We start from the raw sequence: 13,134 nt of genomic DNA, 5'->3' as shown, positions 1-13,134 counted from the left end.
CATCAGTTATTTTGCCCCCCAAATAGCAAAACTCCTTTACTACTTTAAGTGTCTCATTTCCTAATGTAATTCCCTCAGCATCGCCCGACTTAATTCGACTACATTACATTATCTTCGTTTTGCTTTTGTTGATGTTCATCTTATATCCTCCTTTCAGGACACTGTCCAGTCCGTTCAACTGCTCTTCCAAGTCCTTTGCTGTCTCTGACAGAATTACAATGTCATCGGCGAACCTCAAATTTTTTATTTCTTCTCCCTGGATTTTAATACCTACTCCAAATTTTTCTTTTGTTTCCTTTACTGCTTGCTCAATATACAGATTGAATAACGTCGGGGAGAGGCTACAAACCTGTCTCACTCCCTTCCCAACCGCTGCTTCCCTTTCATGCCCCTCGACTCTTATAACTGCCATCTGGTTTCTGTACAAATTGTAAATAGCCTTTGGCTCCCTGTATTTTACCCCTGCCACCTTTAGAATTTGAAAGACAGTATTCAGTCAACATTGTCAAAAGCTTTCTCTAAGTCCACGAATACTAGAAATGTAGGTAAATTGAGGTCGCACTCTACTACACTTCAGAGGGGTCAGATCACGTTCTTTAGCATTGTAACCCGCAATGTCTTTACAGTACGGTTGTGTCGCCCAGGGGGTGACAACCTATCGGACGTTGTCAAGAACGTCGCACCGTTGATCATCGCAATGTGACTGTAGAATCAACACTCTAAGTAAAGGAGTAATTTCATTGACGCCCTTTACGCCACCTACTGAGGGATTTTCTTATCGATACTGAGTGTAGGTGTGTTGGAAATATTTTATTCGGTCACCCACAAGAAAACTGCATGATTTGAAAGCAGAGGCGTCAAAAGGTAAAGTAAAATGTGGGTAAAAGGGAGCGCACCGACCTTCCCATCATGTGCCACACCCACAATGGCGTTGGGCATAATTTTGGTGAAATTTGGCGCGAATGTAACATCATTAACCTGCATTACACCTCACTTGAGCTTCTGTGGCTGTTTCGCCTGTATCCATACTTAACTGTTACAAGGGTAGCCCAGCTAGAGGGCGGTGTCGTAGGGCACCATTCTTTCGCACTATTACAGAGGAAGATTTTACGCACCTATGCCGGCCGCAGTGGCCGAGCGGTTTTAGGCGCTTCTGTCCGGAACCGCGCAACCGCTACGGTCACGGATGTGTGTGATGACCTTAGGTTGGTTTGGTGTAAGTACTTCTAAGTTCTAGGGGACTGATGACCTCAGATGTTAAGTCTCAGATGTAAAGTCTCGAGCCATTTAAACATTTTCGTACGCACTTTGGAGCCAAATTTCAAACCTGCATGGCGGTGATAGACTAAGGGGTTTCGAAATGTGGTATTGTTCTTTTGGCGCAATGTATAACATGTAGTAATTAATGTGCACTTACGAATCATTCGTTTTTGCAAATGGTAGTACGACAAGGCGCTGGGAGGGGTACTGTAGCGCCTGTAAATACCAGCGGAGAGCATTGATTCTGGCAGTTTTTTGGAGCAATTAGTGTTCAGTGGTGGTCGGACTGATTTTTCAGGGAGTTGAGAGCGAGGTTTGTGCGTGAAAGATCTCATTCGCGTGCTACCGCATTTTCAGCTTTCCATAAGACTATGAGTCGCGGCTGTTAGCAGTCTAAGAGATTCTTCAAAATTACTGCAACCAGTCGCCTTCTGTTTCGCTGCGGACAATTAATAAATATTTACGACCTGATGATGAATCGCTAGGTGGTTCGAAACCGCTAATGGGATAATAAAAATTTAAGAACAAAGCAAAAACCGGCTGGTTGTAGTAATTTCAAAAAATTACACAGTGATCCTCATCAATAATGAATAAAAGTTTTGTTAGTAGACAGTTCAGTCAGCTCTGTTATTGTCTCACTGCTGCTGTAACCGGGATATATCCAATATGGGGTTTAAACTATAAAACGTCAGTGTGAGATACATCACCAATTGTCAATGACAAGTCGGAAATCTAGGTTCGAGTCCCGGTCCGGCACAAATTCTCACTGTCTTCATTCGATTATAGAGCTGAGAGTTGCCCTATTCACAACTGTGAATACATTTCATGTATTCCATAACGGCTGCAGTCGCCGCAGTGCTTGTTCCTTCGGACATGTATACGTGTCCGAAAGAACTGTGCGTCGTATTTCTGAACAACACAGGCACTTCAATATCGTATAGAACCAGGAGTGGTTTCGTAAAGAACCAACAATCGGAACCTTCAGTAAAATGATTGCTTGAAAATGACTGGAACTAGAATTATGTAAACGATGGCAGTAAAAAAAGGTACACCAGTATCGTGACCTTGGACTGACCTTGTCTAGCGCGGCCTGCACCTTGGCCTCGCTGCTGGTGTCCAGAGCAGAGGTGGCCTCGTCCAGCAGCAGGATCTTAGGGCGGCGCACCAGCGCCCTGGCGATGGCGATGCGCTGCTTCTGGCCTCCGGACAGCTGGGCCCCACGTTGACCAACCATCGTGTCGTAGCCCTGTGTACATCAAAGAAAGGGGAAAGATTAGAGTTTAAAACCCCATCGTCAGCCTTGACGGTACGCAAGTCGGATCGTTTCAAGGATGGAGAAGGAAATCAGCTGTACCCTTTCAAAGGAACCATCCCGGAATTTTCCTGGAGTGAATTAGGAAAAATCACACAATACCTAAATCTGAATGGCCGGACACGTATTTGAACCGTCATTCTTCCGAATGCCAGTACACTGCACCAGCCCACTCGGTTCCGTTGGACTAGCAACTGCGATGGACAAGAATGGGGATGAAAATCGACAGCTGCCACTCTGAGGTAAAGACCTAGGTCTTTTTATCCTGTTGCTCCCCAACATGACACCCGTGTCTTGGCCCTGAGCAGTAATAGACAGCATGCCCCTATTGCGTTCAGGAGCTATCGTAGGCGACTACTTCTTCTCTGTACACCATCTATGACATACAAATGCTTGTATGAGCCACTTCTCCCCTAAACCACTGGACCAATTCCACCCTGATACACATACCCCTTACTGTCTGGAAAGAATAGTTGTTGGGTTAAGAACCACCTACCTAACATTGGGGTGAGGATGGAAATGGTACAGAAGTGTAGCCGACGACGTGCGAACACATTACTTGAGAATTAGAGCACTCAGTGACTTACAACAAACATTATATGTAATTTCAAACCTTTACGAAACATTCTCTCGCTGACAACTCCCACAAAGAAAGGAAAAATGTTTATTGTCTTCTACATTTTTGTTGTTCATGCAGTAAAACATCCGCATCAGGCATGACGTTTTAATTTTTTACTACTAGCAATTTGCTGACAGTATTCATATGTACCACTGAATACACCTGCAAAAACTGTTCAGGAGATATTGCGTCATAAAGATTGAGCTGTGAGAAAATGAAACTACAGGTCCAAATTCGTTGCAGATACAGGTGTAATTTGAGTGATATATGTTAAATATATACGAAATAAAAGCACTCCGCCAAAACCACGGGGAAAATATTGCTCCCAAAGCCTTGTAGGGGGAAAATATTGCTCCCAAAGCCTTGTAGCGATTTCAAAGGGGCCTGGTGCACATACAAATTACTATCTGGAAAGAAATACAGTGTGGGTAAGAACAACCAGTCTGCTGTTGGATTTGGTGATGGAGAGAAAAGTTGGCGCAGTAGAAGATGGTCAGAGATGGGGGAAGAAGGATAGAGACACAGACAGGAGGATGAGGAGGCGAATAGATAGAAGGGTACGAGGAAAGGGATAGAGAAAGGAAAAAGGATAAGATGGACAGAGTGTGAAGGGAGGAAAAGATGGTCAGGGAAAGTTGTAAGTAGGGGAGGGACAGAGTGCGGGGGTGAGGAGATCGAGATGGATAAGGGCACTAAGAGATGAACTGAGAGGGGAGTGACGGAGGGGGGGGGGCGGTAAAAGAAGATGGACAGAGGGGGAAGGAGGTGATGAACTAACAGAAGGTTGGAATAAATACATATCCTGGCAGTGCAGGGTACTCAGCTAGTAAAACAATAAAATTAAAGTATGAAACTGTCACACTACTCAAGGTATGTCACAGAGAAACACACAGTCATACCCTGTGTCAAATCACCACTATGTACGTAATGTCTGGTGAAACTTTCTATCATGTGAGCTATGTTTCACAGATTTAAGATTTTCGAATCCTGTTCAATAGGCCCTTATAGCCTAACGTACTATCAAGACATTACAATAAACAAATTTACAGAAAGTGTTTACGAATAATTTTAATACAGCATACTTATGGAGAATTACATATTGTACACATCCAATAAGGACGTCGTTGACTGTCTAGTGTATGTGCGTGTCATCCACTTAATCACCATTTAAAATACATGATTCAAAAGTATTAGCTTTCGTCTGTAGAGCTTTGTCTTAAAACGTCTTAAAATATCACACATCTGACAATGGATCCAAAAACGTGTAGTGTGCCACTTCAATGATTTGTACGTATATGACTTTTGCGTATAGAAGTTGACATTGGAACCTGCAGAGCGTTAAGTACGCCACGTACAGAGTTGCTGACATGCGCCGGCTGGGTGAAGAGTAGAGGAAACAGCCTTAGGTTGCCTCTGGTATGTGACTCTCCTGCGGGCCCTGTACACGCGTAGCGTAGCGTGAACCTCTCAGCCTGCAAAATCTTGACAATCACAGAGGGTGGGTTTATTGGTAGTTGTGAGCTGCGATGTTAGGTGCGTTATGGGGCCGCTTAGGAACATGGCCGCCAAGGAAGGGAAGAAAGCCAGTGTGGACTCCGTGTGCATACCGAGTGGAGTCACTCCAAACGTGGAAAGGATCTTTCTGGATGCAGTGAAGAGCACAGGTTGCCGCCAGCTGTAGATGGTAGCAAACGTCAGTACCAACGATGTGTGTAAAAATTCTCTCTGGTTTCGAGCGGCTAACAGAAGCGGTAAAGGCAGTCAGTCTTGCTTGTGAGATGAAAGCAGACATCACCATTTGGAGCATAATCGACAGGACCGGTTGAGGACCTTTGGTACAGAGACGAGTGGAGGGTCTGAATCGGAGGCTAAGGCGGTTCTAAGACCGTGTAGGCTGCAGTCCTCGACTTGGGCTGTAGGGTGGTTGGGTTTCGGCTTGTGCTGAGTAGGTCAGAAAACCACGCATGAGGCGGTTACAGGGTAGCAGGGGCTGTGTGGCGCTGACTGGGCGGTTTTCTTAGGTTAGAGGATCCCGGGAAAGTACGGAGTGAGCTGCAATCTCAAAGGGTGCAGGTCGAACGTAGGAAGAACGTAGAGACAGGAACCATCGGTGTAACCGTTGTTAATTGTGGTAGCTGTGTTGGGAAAGTACCAGAGCTTCAAGCGATAATAGAAAGCACTGATGCTCAAACCGTTGCAGCCACTAAAGGTGCGTAAAGTTCAGTCGAAATTCTTGCGAAGAACCTAACTGTGTTCCGAAAGGATGGGTTAAACGCAGTGGGCGTGTTTGTTGCTGTTAGAAGTAGTTTATCTTGCAGCGCAATTGGAGCAGATAGTTTCTGTGGGTTACTAAGGGCAGAGCTTATTCTTGGCAACCTCAATAAAATAATAATCCGATAGTTTTACCGACCTTCCATTTCATATGATACAATTTCTGATTGGTTCAAAGAAAACTTGAGTTTAATTTCAAACACGGAGCTGAGTCACAACCTCGATATGTTGGCGAAAATACATGTTTAAATTCGGAGGAACGCTTAAAACATTATCTGAAATTGTGCACGCTGCATTCTCTGAAAATTATTTCGAGAAACTGACCACGTGAATAGTCAACGGTTGTGAAAGCATATTTGACCTCTTAGCAAGAAGTAATCCTGAGCTAATAACTTGTATCAAATCGGATGAAGGTATTAGAGATCATAGGGTTGTCGTAGCGAGATTGAATATTGTAATCCCCAAATCCTCCAATAGTAAACGAAAAATTTATCTTTCAGAAAAGCAGATAAAAATTCACTAGACCCCTTCTCCAGCGACAATCTCCACTCCTTTCAAGTTGACGATGCAAGTGTATATCAGATGTGGCTTGAACTCAAAGAAATAGTATCGACAGCAACTGATAGATTTATACTAAATAAATTAACAAACGACGGAGTCGATTCCCCTTAGTACACAAAACGGTTCAGCAACATTGGTGCAGAACCAACGAAGAAAGCATGCCAAATTCAAATGAATGCAAAATCCCCAAGATTGGCGATCTTTAACAGAAGCTCAAAATTTATCGCGGACATCAATGCGAGATACTTATAACAGTTACCATAGCAAATCTTTGCCTCGAAACCTGCCACAAAATCCAAAGAGATTGTGGTCGTATTAAAATGTGCTAGAGTCAAGACGCAGTCAATGCGTTCTCTGGGCTATAGCAATGGAAATACTATCGACGAAAGTACTACGAAAGAAAAGCTACTCAACACAGCCTTTCAAAGTTCCTTCGTCAAAGAAGACGAAATAAATATTCCAGAATTAGAATAGAGAACAGCTGCAAACATGAGTAAATTGGAAGGAGATATCCTCGGAGTAGCGAAGCAACTTAAGTCACTTGATAAAAGCAAGTCTTCTGGTCCAGACTATACACCAGTTAGGTTCCTTTCAGAGTATGTTGGTGCAATAGCTCCTTACTTAAGAACCATATACAACCGCTCGCTCGACGGAACATCCATAACCAATGACTTCAAAGTTGCACTTATCATACCAATATTCAAGGAAGGTAGTAGGAGTAATCAACTAAATTACAGGCCCATATTATTAACCTCGATATGCTGTAGGATTTTGGAACATATATTGAGTTCGAACATTATGAATTACCTCAAAGAGAACGGTCTATTGACACACGGCCAACATGGGTTTAGAAAAATATCCTTCTTGTGACACACAACTAGCTCTTTACACACACGAAGTGTTGAGAGCTACTGACATCAAATTGATTCCTTATTTCTAGATTTCCAAACGGCTTTTAACACTGTACCACACACACAACTAGCTCTTTACACACACGAAGGGTTGAGAGCTACTGACTTCAAATTGATTCCTTATTTCCAGATTTCCAAACGGCTTTTAACACTGTACCACACAAACGGCTTGTAGTGAAATTGCATGCTTATGGAATATCGTCTCAGTTATGTGACTGGATCTGTGATTTCCTGTCAGAGAGGTCACAGTTCGCACCAACTGACGCAAAGTCATTGAGTAAAGCAGAAGCGATTTCTGGCGTTCCCCAAGGTAATGTTATAGCCCCTTTGCTGTTCTTTATCTATATAAATGTCATGGGAGACAATCTGAGCAGCTGTCTTAGGTCATTTGTAGATGATGCTGTCGTTTAGTGTCTAGTAAACTCATCAAATAATGAAAACAAATTCCGAACGATTCAGAAAAGATATATGAACAATTCGTAAATTGCAAATGAACTGAATAATGAAAAGTGTGACGTCATGTACATGAGTGCTAAAAGGAATCCGTTAAACTTCGGTTATGCGATAAATCAGCGAAATCTAAAGTTCGTAGATTCACCAAAATACCTAGAAATTGCAATTACGAACAATTTAAATTGGGAAGAACACATAAAAAATGTTCTGCGGAAGGCAAACTGAAGACTGCGTTTTACTGGCAGAATACCTAGAAAATGTAACAGATGTACTAAAGAGACTGCTTACACTACGCTTTTCGGTCCTCCTTTGGAGTATAACTGCGCGATCTGGGATCCTTACCAGATAGGATCAACGGAGTACATCGAGAAAGTTCAAAGGAGAGCAGCATATTTTTTATTATCGCAAAATAGAGGAGACAGTATCACTGACATGATACAGGATTTGGGATGGACAACATTAAAACAAAGGCGTTTTTGCGGTGGAATCTTTTTACGAAATTTCAATCACGAACTTTCTCCACCAAAAGCGAGAATTTTTATTTTTATGCGCTGACTCACATAGGGAGAAACAATAAAATATGGAAAATCAGAGCTCGCACAGAATGATATGTGTGTTCTTAATTTTTTTCTTTTTTGCGCGCGTTGTTCGAGATTGGAATAATAGAGAATTATTGTGAAGGTGGTTCGATGAATCCTCTACCAGGCACTTAAGTGTGATTTGCGGAGTATCCACGTAGATGTAGTTATAGCTGCAATGTGCAGTTCGTGTGATATCACGACTGTACGTCCATTACTAGATTTAACATATTAACTAATAAGTTCAAAAAAGGAGAGAGGAAGAAGGTAAAACGGTGAGCAACTGAAGTCATGTGGCTCATGAAGAGCCCACAGGTTCAGGTAAACATAGTAACCTTTTAACAATATCACAAAAACGCACGAGAAGTACTTGTGCGTGAATACGAACCAGTAAAAAGCACGAGTGTCAAGGCAAAAAGGCTACAAGGAAATACTATCAACGTATGAGGTGCTCAATGGTTGATGTATTAACTGGACCCCGAAAGTGGAGGAATACTGTAAACGGACGCACTGTGACGGAGAAACTGCATATATTAGAAGATAAACGCAAATTGGGGAAATAGGAAGGGAAGGGGAGGGAAGGTTATGGATAATGGTTTGTGAAGCATCAGACTTAAGGAGGTGGTTGTACGTTCTTCTAGTGCGCTTTTGTGATATTCTGAAGAGTATGCTATGTTTACTTGAGCCATATGACTTTCATGGCACATCTAATTTCACCCCTCCCCTCTCCCCCTTTAACATTTTAGATAATATATTAATAGTATTAATGAACATGTGAAATCGCACATGCTGCTCATTGAAGATGCGCGCATAAAGAACACACAGGAGCGCCACCTACCACAGATTATCTAAGGTTATTGCCAGTACTCTTCAGCCAGTCGGCGTATGTCATTAGCTCTGTACGTGCCATACTTAATCTGTGCAGGGTCGGATACCACGTTTTATGTGTAAATGTCATATAAATCTTTCAAGTTGGACACTACACTTGTTGGATCCAATGTCAAACGTGTGGTATTTTGGGTTTTTAGAAAGCTTCAAGACAAAGCTCCACGGTAGAGAGCTATTAATTTTATATAATGTATTTCGAATGGTTTTTAAGTGGATGACACGCACATGTAATAGACAGTCAACGACTACCACATTGGATACGGATAACATGCGATTCTACATGAGTATGCTTCACTAAAATTATTCGAATATATTTCCTGTAACTTTGTACATTGCAATGATAACATGTATGTTTACACAGAGTGCACTAATATTTGTTAATAGGTAAAAAACCTTCTCAAGAAGACAGTTTTAAAACTGTCCAAACCATGGTCTAGGTTTAATAAGTCTGTACTTTCCAATTGGTTGGTTGTTATTTCCAATTCATTGGAGCTCATTAAAATAATTTGGTCTACGGTGTGGACAGGATATGGGAACATAACTTTATAGGGAATGAGTACCATTAGTAAAAAAAAAAAAAACATCAGCAGTGTTTTATAGGCCTTTTCATTTTTGTTCTTCGGCAATACTCACGTAACAGCGTTTCATTACGTGACGTCTGATATTTTACGACTGCAGCTGTTCTTACAATTAATTTAATGAGTCTTAATAAGCTTCCAATAGATCAGGTTATCTGGTAAGCTGGATAAAACGGCGACTATAAATCATGTCTGAGCACTTCTCTCTCATGGCGGAATCAAATTGTCTAATATGGGTATTCACCATCTTACTATACGGAAAGAAAAACACAAAACGGTAGGTAGAGATGTACATTTGATCATTGCCTGAGCCTTTCGTAATCTCAGAGTTACCCACTAATTACTATTTACTATTCATTAAAACTTAGGACATAATGTAAGGGACGCCTGAAGATTGGTCGTCTTCCAACGGTCAACGAGAAAAAAAAAAAAATCTAATAAAGGACATAACAGTACGGTTGAACTCGTACGGCGACACGTGTCGTTGTTGAAGCCTGTTGATTGTCGAGCATGAGGAGTGCAGAAGTTATGGTAGAGTGAAAGGTATGTCTGGAAATCCACAGGAATGATCTGTATCAAATTGAAATAGGAAGTTATTAGAAACATTGCACCGTATTGTCACGGCACGCATGATAGGTGTAATCATCTGTGTCCTAAAATAAAAAAAATAAAAAAAGTTATAAAGATCTAAATCGATGATGCGTATCGGCTGTTGTAGATTCGAACCATTGTCCCCTGCATTACCGATCCTGGGTGTGTCGATTCTTGAAAGAATAAGGAAATACGAGGTTCCGAGGTTCATTCGGAGTTAAATAAAAAAAAAGATAAATGTCACGAACACTGCATTATTCTGCACACAACCACAATCACAGGCAATATCTTCTACAGCGTCCGTATGTTACTGCATTCAATAGGAAGGGTCGCAATCCGCACCTTTTTAGTTTGACAAATTTCTGCTTTCTCTTTAATTCTGTGATTTACATTTTTTACTGGATAGAAAATAAGAATAATTTTCTCATTTCGTAGCGGCGATACAACTGACTACCATACGGACGACCGAAATACGATGTCTGATTTTGTTTTTGTACTTATGAAACTCGCAGACATCGAAAGATATTAATAAACTGGCTCCATTGCGAAGTTACTACATGTCGGTCAAAAAAGAACTAGAAAAGAGTCTAGACCGCCTCATAAGGACAACCGAGAAAATACATGAAGGACAAATAATGTCTTAACTTAACGACATTAACGACCGAAAGAGTTGTGCGTTTACCATCTGTCCGTGCAATATTGTCAATAATAGAGTGGACTTCCGTCCGCAGGTCAGAGACGTGTCCGAAGAGTTGTGAGTAGAGTTTTAGCTTAGATTAGCTGAGCCCTACGAAATGTTCAACTCGCAGTCAGAGCCCGCATCGTTCGACACTTCAGCTGACAACCCAGTGGGCGCCATCTCGGTAGCTGAGGCGCCACTGTAACACGAGCTGTAGCTTCGGTCAGCCGAGTCCGGCCTACGTACAGCGCGGAGATCAGCAGACTGCAGAGGTCAGTGCGGGCGACCGCCGTCGCCTCAGCAGAGAGTAACAGACAGCGTCACTTTTTGCCTTCCTTGCGATGGCGCACTGGAAGTGTCCCTGCGTAGACTTACAGATGAAGCGAAATAACTCGAATGAGTTATTAACGGGATCCATTCCACATTCATTCTGAGAGGGATTACAGGTTCTCCCTAGAAAAAGCGAAAGTTATGCTGTGTGTAATTAAGGCACTTGTCAACAGCAATTTTGGAAGCTGCGTTTCTACACAGTCTAACCACCGGAAATAAAGTATCTACCAATAGGGATGATGTTTTCCGAATACTTCGTAACTGAAGGAACCGCATGTGTCTCTTTTACGATAACTTCGATATAAAAGGATGCATAAAGGAATCCTTGGTTTAAGGTCTCTCCTACAGTGTGTTCATTAGAGAGAAACTGAAAGCTGTGTTGGAGAAGGATGGAGTACAAAATCTACTGTGGCGTTTTAGGAGGAATCATTCACACTTTCACTAGAACAGATTAAGGTAAACTGTGGAAAAAACCGGTTCAACGAATACGGCCTTCGTTTTGTAATCACTTTTTGTACATACTTGTACAGTAACGCGATCATTTTCTCAGAAATCGAGTGCATCTGAGTTAGTGGCTAACATCTTATCTATTCTACACTGCAGTCGGTCATGCTGTGAGCTAAAATGACGAGAAGCAAATCAAAAGCTTAAATAGAATATTTGTACTTTATTAAATGTAAGAAGAATAGCTGTAATAAATATTAAAGAATGATTTCTTAAATGACATAACAGCTGCATTACTTTAAATGCGAACGTTTTAGCTGAGGTCTACACATGAAGGCAACGACTGTCTATTAATTACACAAATAACTATAAACAGTCACTTTTATTTATCCCCTCACTACGTGTGTCGGAGAGTTATATCTCTATCAGCAAATGAGAAGACAAAGACAAATAGTACAAAAGGTTTTAGTGTGCAATCTGTGACACCGTCTGGCGGCAAAGATAAAAAAAAAAATTTACCACATGATTCAGTGAGGGTGCTTCCAATAGATACTCAAAAACAAATAGAAATAGAAATACGACTAGACAACTGACTTGCGCTAGAAAGGTAACAAGTTAGCAGAAGTCATATCTGAGCCTCTCAAGGAAGTGTTACGCGCTCTGTGCTGTTCTTAATGTAACTTATATAAATCGTCTATGCGAACCGTCTCCGAAGCACTTAAATGTGAATTAAGGAGTTATCATGTAGATGTAGTTGTAGATATTTGGGGATAACTATTCAGTAAAAAGGAAGAATACTACTGTTATATGAAGGTACATAATTTCGTGTGGCTCAGTGACCTCTACATCTACATGTACGTATACATGGATACTCTGCAAATCACATTTAAGTGCCTAGCAGAGGGTTAACCGAGCCGTCTTCACAGTTTTCTATTATTCTAATCTCGTTCAGCGCGTGGAAAGAACGAACATCTATTTCTTACTGTGCGAGCTCTGATTTCCCTTATTTTATCATGGTTATCCTTCCTCCGTATGAAGGTCGGCGTCAAAAATATATTTTCGCATCGAAGGAGAAAGTTGGTAATTGGAATTTCGTGAGAAGATTCCATCACAAATAAAGACGCCTTTGTTTTAATGACGTCCATCCGAAATCCTGTACCATTTCACTGACAATCTCTCCCCTATGTCGCGATAATACAAAACGTGCTGCCCATGTTTGAACTTTTTCGATATATTCTGTCAATCCTATCTCGTAAGGATACCACACCGCACAGCAGTAATCTAAAAGAGGACGAACAAGAATAGTGTAGTCAGTCTCTTTAGTAGATCTGTTATATTTTCTATGTGTCCTTCCAATAATACGCAGTCTTTGGTTAGCCTTCCCCACAACATTTTCTGCGTGTTCTTTCAAATGTAAGTTGTTCGTAATTGTAAATTCTAGGTATTTAGTTGAATTTACGGCCTTTAGATCTGACTGATCTATAGTGTAAACAAAATGTAAGGCATTCCTTTTAGCATTCGTGTGGATGATCTCACGCTTTTCGTTATTTAGGGTCAATTGTCAATTTCTCACCATGCAGATATCTTTTCTAAACCGTTTACAATTTGTTTTGATCTTATGATCTGGCCCAGAGGAAATCTCTCAACGGGACGCCACTT

At 41.4% G+C, this 13,134-nt stretch overlaps 1 protein-coding gene across 1 annotated transcript in view; it reads right to left on the bottom strand.

Annotated features, from left to right (window-relative positions):
- LOC126354016 (ATP-dependent translocase ABCB1-like) overlaps positions 1 to 13,134 on the bottom strand; it is a 196,009-nt gene that overhangs the window by 74,620 nt on the left and 108,255 nt on the right. The window contains exon 12 of the mRNA XM_050003339.1: positions 2,336 to 2,506. Coding sequence (XP_049859296.1) covers positions 2,336 to 2,506 — 171 coding nt within the window. The remainder of the gene's footprint in view (positions 1 to 2,335; positions 2,507 to 13,134) is intronic.

This window comes from Schistocerca gregaria, chromosome 3 (assembly GCF_023897955.1).
Source record: "Schistocerca gregaria isolate iqSchGreg1 chromosome 3, iqSchGreg1.2, whole genome shotgun sequence".
Taxonomy (NCBI): Eukaryota; Metazoa; Arthropoda; class Insecta; order Orthoptera; family Acrididae; genus Schistocerca; species Schistocerca gregaria.
This window is presented reverse-complemented; position numbering and strand designations above follow the sequence as displayed.